The sequence below is a fragment of the Tympanuchus pallidicinctus genome, unplaced genomic scaffold (genome assembly GCF_026119805.1).
Source record: "Tympanuchus pallidicinctus isolate F22 unplaced genomic scaffold, pur_lepc_1.0 scaffold3, whole genome shotgun sequence".
Classification (NCBI taxonomy): domain Eukaryota; kingdom Metazoa; phylum Chordata; class Aves; order Galliformes; family Phasianidae; genus Tympanuchus; species Tympanuchus pallidicinctus.
Genome location: NW_026294747.1, coordinates 17,407,188 through 17,423,265, shown reverse-complemented (window position 1 = coordinate 17,423,265; position 16,078 = coordinate 17,407,188). Strand labels below are relative to the sequence as shown.

At 36.1% G+C, this 16,078-nt stretch overlaps 1 protein-coding gene across 7 annotated transcripts in view; it reads left to right on the top strand.

Moving 5' to 3' along the window:
* The window catches only part of SHANK2 (SH3 and multiple ankyrin repeat domains 2), a 334,008-nt gene that overhangs the window by 121,882 nt on the left and 196,048 nt on the right, over positions 1-16,078 (top strand). For all 7 annotated transcript variants that reach the window (XM_052693113.1, XM_052693116.1, XM_052693111.1 and 4 more), the window contains 2 exons: positions 811-1,120; positions 5,235-5,404. In XM_052693113.1, the coding sequence (XP_052549073.1) occupies positions 811-1,120; positions 5,235-5,404 (480 nt within the window). The remainder of the gene's footprint in view (positions 1-810; positions 1,121-5,234; positions 5,405-16,078) is intronic.

Genomic DNA, 16,078 nt, shown 5'->3' with positions numbered 1-16,078 from the left:
GGCTGCAGCAGTATACCAGTAACATGGATGAATGGATAGGCTCTCTGGTTTGCATTAGGTTTTTATTGCTCTTGCTTTTGTTTTCTGTAATGACTGTTTCATTAACTAGCATATTGCAGCCTTTGGATACAGTCATGTTCTCCCCAGGACGTGGCACGTGACGAGGCGAGTGTATTACCCTGGGGTAATATGCTCTATATACAATAGTAATAGATGGAGTAGAAATGCCTAGATTAGAAAGAGATGAATACCAGGGGATTGTAGAGGTGTAATAGAGTTCTGCCAGAAGAAAAATCTATGTCCTTGATTTTTAACCTGGAAGATGGGGATAAGGTGACAGCACAACAGATTTCAGGTTAGGCCTGGACTTGCAATGGAACATAGTTCTCCCAGCTTGGATGCTGATAGAAGAGGGGAGATGGAAGTTGATACACCAAAACCGTTCAGTGTCTTTCTGATTGAATATTACGACACAGAGTAAATCTGAACGTTATGAGAGTCAAGCTCAGGGATAATTAGCTGTTTTCCTTTTCATAGACTGTAGCTCAGACTGCTCTGCAGACTCTGACCACTGGCATTGCCTGACTATTTATTAAAAGCAGTAAACATGTTAATGTTGGCCAGTTGTTTTCAGTTTTAATGATGTTTTGAAGATAATTAATTTGATTAAATATGCAGGCAAGGTAAAGTTTCTGTCTCTGCAGAAAAAAAAAAACAATGCCATATGTTGCTAAATCTTTTTATGGGCTTGTAAGCACATATAAATGATAAATTCATCTGTGATTACCCTGGATATCTTTCTTTACACAGTGCCCTTTAGGGAGGCTCCTACCTACTCAAACAGAAGGCGGAGACCCCCGAGCACCTTAGCAGCACCACGTATCTTGCTTCGTTCCAACAGTGACAACAACCTGAACATCAACAATATCCCTGAGTGGTCAGCCTCCTCTTCTGCGTCTTCCCACCGCAGCCTTTCACCTCATCTACTTCAACAGATGCAGAATAATCCTAATGGAACTGTAAAAACTGTAGGGAGCTACACACCATCCTCCCGGAGCCGGTCACCGTCCCTAAACAGGTTGGGAGAGGATGGCAAACGGCAGCAGCACAGGCACATCAGGTGAATTTTGAACATTGATAACGTATGAGATATTCCTAATGTCATCATGCTACACTGCTATGTTCTTATATGGAATTTATCTGACCATTTTGTAGACGATATAATGTATAGGTAACAAAATCTCAACACAGTGGAACATGTTCAAATGTGAAAGTTCTAATCCCTTCCACTCTGGTAGTCAATGCTAGCTGCCTCCCTACAGAACTTGAACAGTAAGGCACACTACAAAATCTAGCAATGCCCATCAGCTCCACAAGTTCTCAAGATCTTCTAATAGTTAAAAAAATAATTGCATTCAGCAGCCATAAAAGATATTTCTGTGATTCTTGGTCCCTGTACACAACTTGCTTGAAACCTGTGCTGGAGCTGCTCTGAATGATGGAGCAGAGACTGCTTAAGTTTGCTCTTCTACAGATGAGTGCTGAACCAAACAGGAAACCAGAGGGAATAAGTGTGGGCAATAAGTGGGGCTGTACAGGAGGCTGACTGAGAGCAGAGGGAGTTTCTTGAGATGTTGGTGATAGGTGTCAAGGGCTCCTGTTATGATTATCCTTGCTGCAGGGTTTCACATTCCCTCAGACTTTGCTGCTTTCTCTCCTCTCGAATTATAAATGTGATTTAGCAGGCACTCTCTGCAAATAACCTGCAGCTATATCCCACTGGAGAGCAAATCCTTACTAATTAGAGTGATGTAGATATTGCAAGTAACATAATAAAGCAGCTGATTGTGTCTAGGTTTTGATCACAAATGAGGACTTTAGATTTATGAAACCACTGTCCTGTGAACAGGTAAATTAGCTACAGCTTCCCTTGCACAGGACACGGGAAATGCATCTGTCAAGTGTGCAAGTGATGGATTTGCACCAGGATGATAAGTCAGTGGGGTTAAACACTGGTTACAAAAATGAAGAAAGTGGGATCAGGTACTGATGGAGATGTTCAGTGCTTAAATATTTTGACAAAATGCATTTAATTTATCATTTAAAATAGCAGCCTTTGTCTATCCTGTTTCCTAATATCAAAAATAATCCATTCTTCGGTGCAGAAAAGGCAAGCATATTGTTAAGCAATGTAGGTGTTGGTTTCTCTTTGTTATTTGCAAATATATGAATCTTTATTCAAGTTTTCAAATCACTAAAACAAAATGTGATGTAGTTGAAGTTACTGTGCACATTCTGCACGTTTGTATTCTCTCTTGGGCAGTAGGCACCAAAACTGATAATCATTATTTGTGCTGGCAGCAATATTGCTGGGATGTGGTGCATAAAAAAGTTATCTGAGAAGTAAGAATCGCTGAAAGAAATTCCTAGGCGAGTAGTTTCATGCAGTAGAGCAAACTATGTTACAATAGTGGCAAAAACTCATTTGGTTATGATTTGGATGACACTTCTTCACATAGAACTGTATCAACTTCAAACCATGTTGTCTGTAAGAAGACTTCACTGGGGCGAGGAGGCGGCTGTGAGATGGCTTTTGCAGAATGAGTGTGCCTGTGTTCCACTGAATGCTGCTGGTGTCACTAAAGTAGGATTTACCTTGTGTTCTGTGACTACTTCAGCTGTAATGGATAAAAAGTGTCTTTTCTTCAATATTCCTGGGATAACGTGCTTCCATATTCCTGGAGCACAGACACTTTTTAGGAGGGAGAACAAGTTAAAAAACATTGAACAAGCATTTGAGTGATGTTTGCTTGGTTTGGATTTATTCAGCCACTTTTCCCTTTCTGTGAACCAGCGATTTTGAAAACTAGCGTAAATGATGGAGCAAACAAATTTCCTGCCTGGAACTGCAGGTTGTTCTGTTAATGCATCAGTATGATATCTGCCTGCACAGCTGTCCAGATGCAGAGGATCTGTCTGTGCTATGCACCATCAAGACTTTTCTGGGAGAGATCCAGATCTCCTACAAGTGCTCAAAGAGAACTGAAGGCTCTGTAAAGTGAAGGCAACCAAAACATTTTATAAGTAATCTCTGCCTGCAGGCAATGCCTTTTGTTGCCACAGGCCTACTTTGCTGTCTTGAATGGCACCTCATGTGTTTCACTGTGTGACCACAGTACTTACTATCAGCTAAACTATCAGCTGAGAATTGTTGCTGTCTCTGCTAATTATTTGCAAACAGTACATCACTGTGAAGCTGCTCCTCCCTTTATATGACAAAGCCCTTATTGACATTGCCACAGATTGAATTTCAGAGCCACAGCAGCAGATGGGACAGGATAATGGAAAAGGTCAGGGTTAGCATCACCAGGACGTTAATGAGGTTTCAGAGAGTGGTTTGCTGCTGGGAAGGAGAGGGCTGGAAAGTAATGCTGGAAGGGGTCCATGTGGTCATTGCAGCCTGTCACTCAGGTGTTTGTTTATATTCTTACCTGGCTGCTGCTCTCCATGCCAGTCAGGGATGGCCTCCTTCCTGGGCAAGAGGAAAACATACTAAATTCCCCATGTTCTCTTCTGACGTCTTCTTGGCATAGGACTTGGTGGGGCAAGAGGAGAAAGGGGAGATATTTTTAAGAAGTCATGACTACAGTGCTGTAGCCCTGATTTCCACTCAGGAAGCCTGTCTCATGTGAGAAGATGTCTCCAATGCAAAGCTTCAACATGCTGTTATACCCTCCTCCTTCAGTAAGAAAGAAAATGAATGAGTCTTCTGTGATAGATGAATAAATTGCTGCTGCCTGGCTGCTACCAGATTAGGCAGAAAATGCAGCTTTATACGTTTGGGAATTGTATGTCAGTCAACAGTTTATCAATCTGGATTGTTTACAGTTATGAGCATTTCTTCACTTATAAGGAAAAAGAAATGGAGCCAAATTCAAAATTGAACGTCATCTTTTCCTGCTTTCCTTTAAACGGTGTGAGCCATTTCTGATGCAAAGTCCTTCACAGACAAGCAACAGGAGTTTACTTTTAAAGACCTAAGGACTGTTCAGCACATCTTCACAGTAATAGACAAGCATGATGAGGTTAGAGGGAGACTTTGTTCCAAGTGATGTAGAAGTTACTGAGTAGAATGGAAATGTTCATGATAAAAAAAGGAGAAGATGAGGAAACAGTAAGGAACAATCCTCATATTTTGTTTGGTTTATAGCAGTGTGAGATCACTTATTTTTCCTTACAAGAATATGGGGAGTTGAAATGCCAGATCACCAATTATTCATCTTTTTCTACTCTTTTCCTAAAAATCTTTATTAATACTTTTCTTTCTTACAAATGGTTTGTGTTTCTGGACTTTGTTTAAGCTTTCATACTTTTCATTTTTTTAAAAATTGAATAGTAGGTTATTGGTAGTTTATGTTATTTTCTACAAGTTTTCTACCCTCTAATATTTGCCTCTTTCTCATGCTATCTTTCTGACGGTTACTTATTTTGGAGAGATTTGATAATGAGCTGTTTGGTAGTTTTCAATAATTTCTCTCTGTGTATCATGACTAGACTGTGAGTTTTTTAATGATCTATGACTTGTTAGTACAGGCCACTCTGAAGTCACTGCGAGAGCTATAATGATCTCTTCAAGAACATGCTAGCCGTGCTTAGTGAAGATTCAGATCCAATATTTAGCTTCAGGCCTTGGAGTGATGAAGTAGCTTAATTATTTAGTCCGTAGTAGAGTGATGAATTAACTTTCTGTCTATTCACTTGATAATTCATTTTTCTCAGTTTTTCTGTTAACATTTCAATATTACAAATACATCCATTCCCAACAAACGTTATATACAGAGTTATAAAAAAAGTTAAAAGTTAAAAATCTTTCTGACATTGTGGTGCTTGTGATGTATGGTTGTATAGAAAATGTGAAGTTAATCTGGAACTGTCATTGTGCTAGTTCCATTTGTGGAAAAACTAAAAACTTTAGTATTATTTATTTTATTTTCTAGAACAACATGGTCAGATGCACTTTGTATTTCAAACAAAAAGATTTCCAGAATGTAAAGAATACATTTAAAATGAAAATAGAAAATGTGTGTATTTATTTTTTTTTTTGCAGAGTTAGATGTCTTACTGGAAGATGATCATGCTACTCACTGCTTAATTTAATACTACAAATGTGATGGTAAATGATTAACTTTTTTCATTTTAAATAACCAGTTAATGATTTTAATTTCAATTTCCAGTGCTGTTTACAATCCTAGTGCCAACAAGGATACTCTGTCTGCCTTGGATTATCAGGGTCCAAAACGCAAGCTTTACAGTGCTGTACCTGGAAGACTTTTTATTGTTGTAAAGCCATATCAACCTCAAGGAGAAGGGGAAATTCACCTGCATAAAGGAGACAGAGTAAAAGGTGAGTAAATAATTTTGGCTAAGCATTGAAATTTTATTTTAAAATTATTTTATATTTTAGGAAAAAATCTGTCTCATATTTAATAGAAGTGCTTTTTTCTTTGTTTCTTTAGAAGGTATTTTGCTCCTGGTACTATTTTGTAACCAATCCATATTCAGCTGCCATTTTAACTTTGATTTTGAAGTATTACTAAAATTCAAAAACATGTGCAGTAAAAGCAGCATGTTGCACAGAACATGTAATTGGTTTCTGTAGTCATTCCAAAAAGGCGTTAGCACTTTAAAAGTTTGTAAACTTGTTGGCTATCCAAAAAGCTCAGGAAGGAAACAGCAATAGGGTCAAGTCAGTCTCTGTTCCTTTCCTCATGGAACAATTTACTGGTTGAATAGAAAGAGTCTCCTCCTGAGAGTTAGGATAAGTATGTAGATAGAGTCTGGTGTAAATAATCTAGGGAGCAAATATGGTGATACGCATCTCATTTCTGGTGCACTTCCCAAGCAAGAACATGGTAAAATCAAAGTAGAAATTCATGTTATTACTTTGAAGACAATAAGTACTTCCAGATAAGACTGAGAGAGTGAGGCATGTGCTATACAAGAAACTTCCTAAGAGAGTTAACTGCAATTTAATCTGTGGTTTTGCACATCCAGGTAAAACTGGAACAAAAGATCTTCTACTCAATACATGTAAACAAAATTGCAGTTACTGAAGGCAAATAAAAAGGAATAAATTCAGAATGCTAACTAAAAATGTTAAACAGATGAAAATTTCCCTGCAACTGAAACTCTTTACCCTCCAAAGGAAAATATCCCCTTTTCTGATCCTGTATGTAGTAGCTGGAAATAATCAGGGAGATATTAAAAAGTATTTTTCTATTTTGGAAATGGCTGACTCTTGAAGCCATTTGTAAGTTCAATAATTTTTTAAACTCAGTCCTTCAGAAGGTGTAGAGCAAATCTCAAGAATGCTGCACTTTAAAGATAAAACACATGTGAGATGTGTTTTAAATGCAAGGATGAATGAGGAAGGTTGAATTTAGGTGAGCTGGTGATTGCTGTAGGGCTGAAAAAATGATTTGACATTTTTTGATGAGACTCTTCCCTATCTGATAGGAAGCAGTGATTATGAGTGAAAAAAAAAGTTGCACAAGGAAATTAGGGAGAGCCAATAGGATCACTTAATAAAAATCTGTAGAAATTGATAAGTAATGGGAGTTAACTAAACTAGAGTAAATTTAATAAAGGCAAGCAAATTCCTTGGGAATGCCAGATGTCGAGTAAAATTCAAGTCACAAATAGCAGCACTGACTTCAAATTCAAGGAAAATTGACAGAGATTTGCATCTTCTGGGAACCTATTTTGTAAGCTTTCAGTGTATGTGAATAAATGCAAGAGAAGTAATGCATAATATCAGTTAACAAAAGCCTTGAATTTTCAAAAGAATGGGTACAACCTAGAGAAAGGTTAAGTTACATTATGAGTAACTGAATGCAAAACAAAGCAAATTGAATATAAATGTAATTTTCATACTTTTACATAACAATACTGAAAATGTGAAGGCCTGGGGTCTTGCGTGGAATTTGTGCTCACTGAAAAGATGCAGGAATAAGACAGTAGAAAAAGCTACATGTTAGTGAATTGAAAGAAAATGATAACAAAAAACTGAAAGTTATGCACATTCCAGAAGTTTTTGCTTGAGCACAATCTCAGAAAGTTTATCATCACCAGGGAGAATTGCTGGTTCCTACAAAAGGTGAAATTTGAGGAGCCATGAGTGGTACTAAATAGCTTTCCGCATTACATGTGTTCATGAGGTCCCTAGTAGCTGCCAACAGATAAAGAATGAATACGGCTGAGCAACATCTATCTTTTGAGAAGCATTATATCCCTGCATGATTTTGTTCAACTGGGTTGCTAGATTTAAAGAGTAATACTTTTCTTTATGTAGAGGATTTAAGAAAAGATAAACCATAGATTCTATACACCAGAATAAAGCATCTGAGACTCCAGGTAGTTCTGGAGTAAGATAAAGCAGAAAATGCTTTTCCTGACAGAAGTGGAAACAGTATAACACATTCCTTGGGATGCTGAAGTTTGTTGGATGTTCATTACCAGGCTGCTTGTTTACAGTAGAATTTGTGTTGATTGTATGCAAAAATATCGAACAAACAAGGGATTTAAATTTCAACAAGGAGTTTGAGTTTAATAGTTAAATGAATTAGTTTGGGAGCCCTTGGTTCTAAGCTACTGTGACAGTAACTGGAAAACAATGCAGGGGGAAATTAGTTTACTTTTCAGATCTTCTTATAATAGGATGATCAGAACATAACACAATGATTTTGTGGGGGCACTAACCAAAGCATGTAAAACTACTGAAACAGAAATTGAGGATAATTCATGTTTACTGAAGCTGAATATAAATTATTTATTACCTTTATAAAAAGCAAGGCTTACCTATCCAACATCGAATCATCTCTACAGGGATTATTCAGTTTCAAATATATGATCTGTATACTGAAGTAAAAAGGTAGCAGAGATCTTGGATTGGTAGCAGAGACCTTGTTTTACAGCATTTTATAGAACTTCAATGCAGTGAAGTCTAGTGAGATGTTTATACATGTCGATCCTTTTAGGAAAGCTTGGAAAAAGAAAAGAATGTACATAGGAAAAAGAAAACAACAATAGTTCTGCTACTTAAGATGGAGTCTTGCTGAGTGTAATTTAAGTCTGTTTGCACAGGAAAGCTAGAGCCATACCATAGACTTCAATTACTCATCAAAGAAAAAAGTTTCAGAAGCATATCAAACCCTATTTCTTGTTATCATGTCAGTGTTCCTCAAATGTCACAAAAAATATGTCAGAATGTACACAACAAGGTTACGCAGAAGATGAAGAATCCAACTGAAATGACATTAATGCTTTAAAAAGATCTCACAGAATGGTACTTATGTATGGAGGAAGAATTCAAACTTACCAAACTTTGACAAAAATCTAGGGTCAGTTAAACAATATATGCCTCTATTCAAGTGAAAATGTAATTATTTGAATCAGAGCAAATAAATAAATAAATAAAAATTGTTCCAACAGGAAGAATTGATGAACTTCCTCTCCATCACCTGAAAGCACAGACATTAAAACTCACATCTCTCAGTATTGTGTGCTGGCTATCAAGTCCTCCTTTGTGAGCAGAAGATCCACTCAGTACCTGGTAGATCTTGTGTCATTCTATCCCTGAAACTTGCTTAGCAAGTCCTCGATCCAGTCAGCACTGAAATTTTGCACAGGTTATGTAACAACCTATTAATTCAATATCATTTTATTTTGTCTGGGGATACACATGCCTGTTAGGAGGCTTAGAGACGTGCTGTATGTAAAAACATCTTGCCTTGCATTTAAAAAATAAAAAGCTTTCTCTTGACCCCACCTCATGTGCCAACTTGAGAGCTGCACTGTACCCTGATGCTTAGGTGGTTCTTGGGTTACAGACTAGTACAGAAATTCCTTATGGGGTTCCAGGCTCTGTTCAGTTTGACTGTTCTCATCAGAGTATCCTGTAAGATTGATCACTATATAGATGTTACACAGCAATAACACAGAACAACATGTTAGAGAAAGGGATAAATTGGGAAAAGTTTTTATGTGTTTTATTTTATAACTTGGTACAATAAGACAGGACATGGTGGTGAGTGAATCCCTAAACTCTTGATAAGAAGTGCTTTTATCAGGTGAAGATTAGGCAGAGTTCTTATCTTTCTAAAACCTTTGAAAGTGCATGAGTGACAACAGATCACAGTAGATGGCACAAAGAAACTATTCAGAAAAAGATATGAATGAGCAAGGTCCAAAGAAAATGTAAACTAAACAAAATGGTCTTGTATTAATAGAATATTACATAGCCTCTACAAAAATATCAGCTTTATTTTTAGTTGTTAGTCATACTCACTGACATCATTTGTGTGTCTGCCACTCATGAGAGAAGGGCCATGGCTGATATAAAAATAAATGTTGATTTATTTATACAGGTTTCATTCAAACATAAATGAAGAGCTAGCTTCATTCCCCATTGAAATATTTTTATCATATTTTGTTTCTTTTGCATTTTGCTATAGGCCTACAATTCCACTGCAATAAAACTAGTTCATTCTAAACAGACACACACAAACACACAATGTAGAGTATATTCAAAACGCACCTCAATAATCTTTTGCATTGATATACTTAATTCTTAAACTGTAAGTCAAGTGGCATCTTTTATAACAAAACTCAGGTATGGATAAGGCAATGCTTCTAAGCAGTTTGTGTGTGAAGAATGGATACTTACGTGTGTCATGAAGGCAAAGAACTACAGAAGAATGCATACATCCTGAGAGGGTTACCTGTGATTCACGTCTGCAGTAGCATACCTTGTTGTGAAAGTAGTAGATGCTACCTTTGGTCCCAACTCAGAGCAGACAATCCCTCAAAAACAAAACAATATCCCTTAGAAACAAAACAATAAAATTTTGGTTTGTTTTTTTTTTTTTCAGAAACAATGTTATATTACAGCATATCTGAAATGGACATGAATTGCCACTTTCTGACTGAAGAAAAAAATAAAGCATTGCCTAATTCAGATACTTTGAAAACCTCTGAAGCCTCATCTTGCTCACAGTTTTGCTCTTTCTTTCTATTATTGTGTGCTTTTATTACAGTTTGTCCATTTGCCACACGATTCGTATGTTTCTAATTTTTGGGTCCCAGAGTATTGTCTACCTTATGGGTGGCCTCCAACTCTGAATTTTTGCTTCTCTCTTTTATTTTTATTGCCTCTCATGGTATCACCACCCCTTCAGTTTCACCTGGAAGGCAAATACATGGGCCAGTTCTGAAAAACGCTTGGTTTCTCTGTTTCTGTGATTAAATATATTTCCTAGTGTTTGTCATTTGGAAATAGGGGAAGTTCTTCTGGTATCTCAAATGTGTTCCAACATAGAGTTTTTTGGGAATCTTGTCAGATGCCTCCTGTGTAGGTGCCGTCTGTACATCTGAGAGGAGCAATCAAGGTCTGCTCCCAGATGCATTCTTTTTTGTTAAAGAAAGAGAAGTCAGACAGTAGTGGTGACTTGATCATCTGTTCTACCAGAAGGTCAGCAGTTCCCTGCATTAGAAATAATGACCCTTATAACATTACTTTTACTTCAGTGTGCTCTCAGCCAGTAGGGCAATCCAAACATATCAGTAACATTTTAATTCCTTGTGAAATCTACTTATAAGTCATTTTAAAAAAGAAAGATTATTAAACACCTGCTGTGCTTGAAAATATTGCCAGCAGACAGTGTTTGTGGGCAGAAGGAAAGTTGTTCTCCTGGGACTTTTGCAATTGTTAGATTAGTAAATAAAATCCTGGAAAGGGAAGAGCTACATAAATGTATTTTGTTTTTCAATAGCATTTTGTACCTTGAGTGAATGAGCCAGGCAACTGAATTTAACCTAAAAGGTTTGCATAAGGATTGTTATACTATAAAATATGAAGGATGAAATTAATGTGAAATTAACCTTGCTCAGATTCATTGGTTTCTTTACTGTCTCCTGACTTGATCAGTTTGATTTAAATTCCTAACATAAGCTGTTGTGACTCATCATAGATAATAATCTAATTCATTTCTTCCAGTCACTCATGTCTAAAGGAGACAGAATTGTGCTTCTAACTGGTACATCAGAGTAATATGACAAACACACGGCCTTGCTCCTGCTTGAATAAGAGTGCTTGCTTTGCTCAGGAGTCTGCGTGAAAGGGGTTAGGATGTTCTTCAAATCCCCATCATCTTCAGTAGTAACTGACCAAAAATGTTCAATAGACACAGAATACCAATGAGGTGAGAAATGGATTGGATATGATCATACTCTGTCATCTGACAGCGTAGTATAATCTCCTGATCTAAGTCAATTTGCAGCCACTTCTCTAATTCTCTCTGCTCTGCACTCCCCACATCTGGCTCTATCTCAGCCTTCCTAAACAGAGATGGTGATAAAATGTATAGATCTTGAGATTTTCCCATTTCTTGATTCTAATTTGTTCAATATTCAGATCAGTACAGGAGGATTGTGTTGTGCAGTTTTCATCTCTACTCCCCTTTCCTCAAACTAAGACACACACCTGGACAGCAGCAAAGAGGTTAGCTTCGTAAAAAGTAGTTCACAAAGGCAAAGAGGAAGAAAAAGTGTACAAAGCTAGATCTCAACTGGAGCAGCGCAGTTCATTCAGTTCCATTTCAGTTGAGCTCTCTTTCCTCAGATTTAGAGGATTAAGGGCAGATTATTGCATTTGTAGACTTTGACGTAGTGAGTGATTGCTCTGTTAACAATCCATCGTTGTCAACCATCTCACAAGCCAGGGCCTCTTCTTGAATGTTGCTTGTTTTTTCTCTTGACAAAATACAGGCGGTAAAGGGAAAAAAATGGTGCTCTGAGACAGGATTTAGCCTGATATTGACTGTGGCCGTGGTGGCTGTGGCCAAAACTTTAAGTTTTCCCATCCTTTAGTGGTGTAGGGCAGTGGTGGGGGAATAAGGCACAACCAGAAGACATGAAGTTATCAGAGTTTAACAGTTAGTCTGTTAAAAGAAATCAGACAATTTAATGGTTGAATTATAGGCCAGTAGGGTTGACTTTCAGATAAACAAGAAAGATCATATAGATTACAGAAATTTGAGTAGGTTAATCCTAGAAGTCACAGATGATCATGCATTGGTTTTAGAGGCAAAACTGGAAGTTAAATGTGAAATCTAAAAGTGAGAAATATCTCTGTCCGTGTTATTTCCCAGTTTCAGTTCTGTGCGATGTTCCACAGACAGAGATGGGGAAGGACTGCTGAATTTGCTTCTCCACTAAAAGAAATGTCTGTGGAGCTACTGTTGAATCTGACTGCTCAGGTCAATCAGGCAAAATCATTAACTGCGGATACACAAGGCTTTCCTTCCAGATTGTACGCAGACAGCACAGGAACATTTTCTGCATGGCAGCTGGGACTTGTTTGCATGCTGGAGGCCTTAACATGATTTTATCAGTGCTATAGACAATTAGTTCCTTTCTAGTAGTTTTGCGCTCAAGATATGTCAGTCTCTCTTGATCATTTTGAAAGCCAGAAATGATCTGCCCATAAGGCAGAACAGACAGATCTTGTTCATCATTAATGACAGGGAGGGCAGGCAGGATACGTCTCTGGAACAAATGAGGATACATAAAGAAATGGAGTAAAATTTAAACCAGATTTTCAGAAAAAGAGAAAGCAAGAGTAAGTTGTAACTTGTATTGACCTGCAGTTGTCTTGCTTGTAATGTATGAGTCAAGATGCATTTCAGATGCAGAGAACTGTCACTCTGCAAGGTAACTGTCACTTAATTTACTTTTCTCTTTACTTGCTTCTATGAAAACATAGTTTAAACCTTTAACTTTTTTATACTGAAACATATTTAGAGGAAAGAAATTGCCCCTATAACACAAGGTTGAGAAAAAACATTTTTAAGTTGTAACTTATTAAAGGTATTTTTTAAGCAAAACTGTTTTTCCAATGAAACACCTACTCTTGGAGCAGTTATCTGTCATTTGGAAGCTGTCCTTTCAAAGGGCAAATAGTTCTGGAAATTTGCATCAAACTGACACTTCTAAAAGAAAAAAGACTATAGTAGATGTTTCTGAGAGAAATAATTTGTTTTTGTGCCCTTCAGAAAATTAAAAAGTATACAGCTTAATTTAAAAAAAATCCAGGTGATGAATTGTTGTTTATAGCTCAAATTTTCACCAAACCTTTCTATCTACAATTCAGAGGAAAGCCTTTTGCGTTTCATTAGGTAAATAGCACTCATTAGCAATAACTGACCAGTGGTATAATGGTAAATGACGTGGTCAAACTGCATTTTGAATGGAAGGGGCACTGTCAGATGAAGAAGGAAATTCTGAAATTTTCTGCTTTCTACTGCGAGTTCTATAGAGTGTTCTTAATTCCTCCTCTCACTAAAAGTATTGCGATCTTCAGCTGCTCATCGTTAGCAAACATATTTACTTTCAGCTCTGATGGCTCTTATATCAGCATAGGCTAGTTCTGTTGGTAGATTTTTCAGCTAATTGTCAACTTCACTTGACTCTATTGCTATTGTGATCTTTTTCTTTATTCTCTCACTTGTAGAAATATTCTTTTTTTGTAGCAGATCTATCATTACCTCTACGGATAAGTATTTGTTTTCCCATGAAAGAGTGTATTTTATAGTAGCACCAAAATTGGTTGTAGATATTAGAAAGCAGTTTCACATAAACCCTGTAACATCTATAGACAGTCGCCTGTATTTGGCTGTAATTTCCATTACATTTTTTGCAAAAAGGATAACTAGAACAATTCTTCTGTTGAATCTTCAGCACTATTAAGAACTTCAGAAATTGTTTGCATTATCAGTGGATGGAAAAATGTCCTTACACCCTACTATACGGCAGCAGAATAATGAAGGGAGCTATAATGTGGAAGAATACATTTTCTTGTATTTTGATTTATGGTCATATGGTGGATTTTTGGTCATATGTTGAGTAATGTAGTTTGAGATGAGCATGTTATATTGTTAATAAACTTAGAGAAGTTGTTAGAGTTTAAATACCCTACAACAGATTGGTACTGTATATAAATTCTTTACCATTTTTTGGACTTCACCAAGGTAGAATCTGGCTTGTATTAAGCATAATACTTAAATGATATTAAAATATAAGATTCTAATAGGATTATGCATATTTTCATGTTATTCAACTGCTTGGTCTTTGTCCAATTTTGATTTGAACTTTTGTTCGTGTAATTAAATATAATTCTTGTTTTAAACTATAGTTTTGTTGTGAAAAGACATACCAGAATTCACAATGTTAATAGAGCCTTAATTTTATTCTTATAACATCACATTCTTTTTTGTAATTCATATTGTATGTAAAGAAACTCTGGCCTGCTCTTACCGTAGCAACCACATCTTTTGTTTTTACAAAAAGCAAAAGGGACCAAAAAGAAAAAAAAAAAGCTTGAAATGGTAAAGCCTAATTATTAATTTTGGGAAAGTTATCCTTTGATTTAACATTGTTATGTCCTTCAGAAGGGAAAATGTTGACTAGAAAGTCTCTTGCTGGTACCAAATTATCTATTACAATTCTATTGTCTATATCTCTTGTTGTGAGAAGGAAAAGACAGACATTAAGCCCTCATTCTAAAAGAGCGTTAGTGGTTTCAACAAATTATATATATATACATATATATAATATAATATTATATATATATATATAAGTATATATATATATATAATATTATATTATATATTTAATTTATCCTTCAAGTTCTCTGCTATCTGTGTTGGATTACATGAAGCATTGCCAGTTTTTATAAATACAAAAATTATTTTATTCTTGACTCCTGCTGCGGAATTTCATATTAATGACACTGCCTGAGATTTATTTCAAGTATTTTTGGTAGTGCAGAACCTATGTATCTATCTCAAATTCTACATTTTTAGTATTAGGCAGTGTGTGCTTCTCCTCCATCTCACCAGTAACTTGTCTTGTCATGTCTCAGTACATCAGCTGCACCACTGGCTTCTCCACATTTTCCTCTTGCAGTTCCAATGGTTTTCTTCTTCTTGATATCCATAATGCTGTATTTCTTTATATAATCATTATTATTTTATTTGTAGATTTAATCTCTAGACAAACTTAGACAAGAATGGTGAAGTCTGGCTGAATTCTAGCAGTACCTCATTTTCTTTTCTACCTCTTTTCCATAGCTGTTAGGTCTTCAGGCAGGTCTAAAGATATTTTCTTCCCTCTTGCTATTAGTAATTGCTGATATTTAATAATCCATGCAATAATGGGAAAGCTTTTGCTTTCTGGTGATCTCTTTTTGCCTTGTATTCACAGATGGACTTATAAAAAGCATTCTTTTTCTCATCTTGACTTAGATGTTTTATCAGCTGCTCCTATTGTAAACTCATGAAATTATGGGTGTGACTATCCCAACTTCTGTCTCAATGTGCTTTTTGGATATTGAAATATCAGTGTAACTTGGAGCATTTTTGACAGGTTAATGACAGGTTCAGTTCTGAACTCTCCTCAACATGAATCTTACTGCGGCATTTTGCACTGTCAGCTGATTGGAAGCTTGGACTCGCATTTGTTATTTGAAGCTGTACAAAAGGACGCTACAGTGGTTATAATAAATATATGTATGCTATTAATTATGCTTTCCTACTTATTTCATATGTAAGAAATGCACTCTATTCTTATTCAACAGAGTATACATTGTTAAAAATATATTAGCTGTTAATAAATACCATATATATATAGGATGAATGAACAGGCTTCTATTTTTTTTAAGACTGATCAGATTGATTTTGTGTAGTAATAAACACAAACTTTTCAAGAACAACTGGAATTTATAAACATATTTTTCATTAATTATACCCCAATTTATATTTGTTAATACTTCTATTTATGTATTATTTACAGTTTTCTTTTTCTTTTTTTTTTTTTTTTTTTTTTGCATGTAAATATAGAGATGCAATATTTTCTTCTTATCTAAACAGTAGCAGTAAGTCTTAGGTAACTGAAAAAAGAAAAGTCATGCTAAATTTTTTTAATTTGCCTTCCTTCTCACTGGAGTTGTTACTGTGTTCCAAAA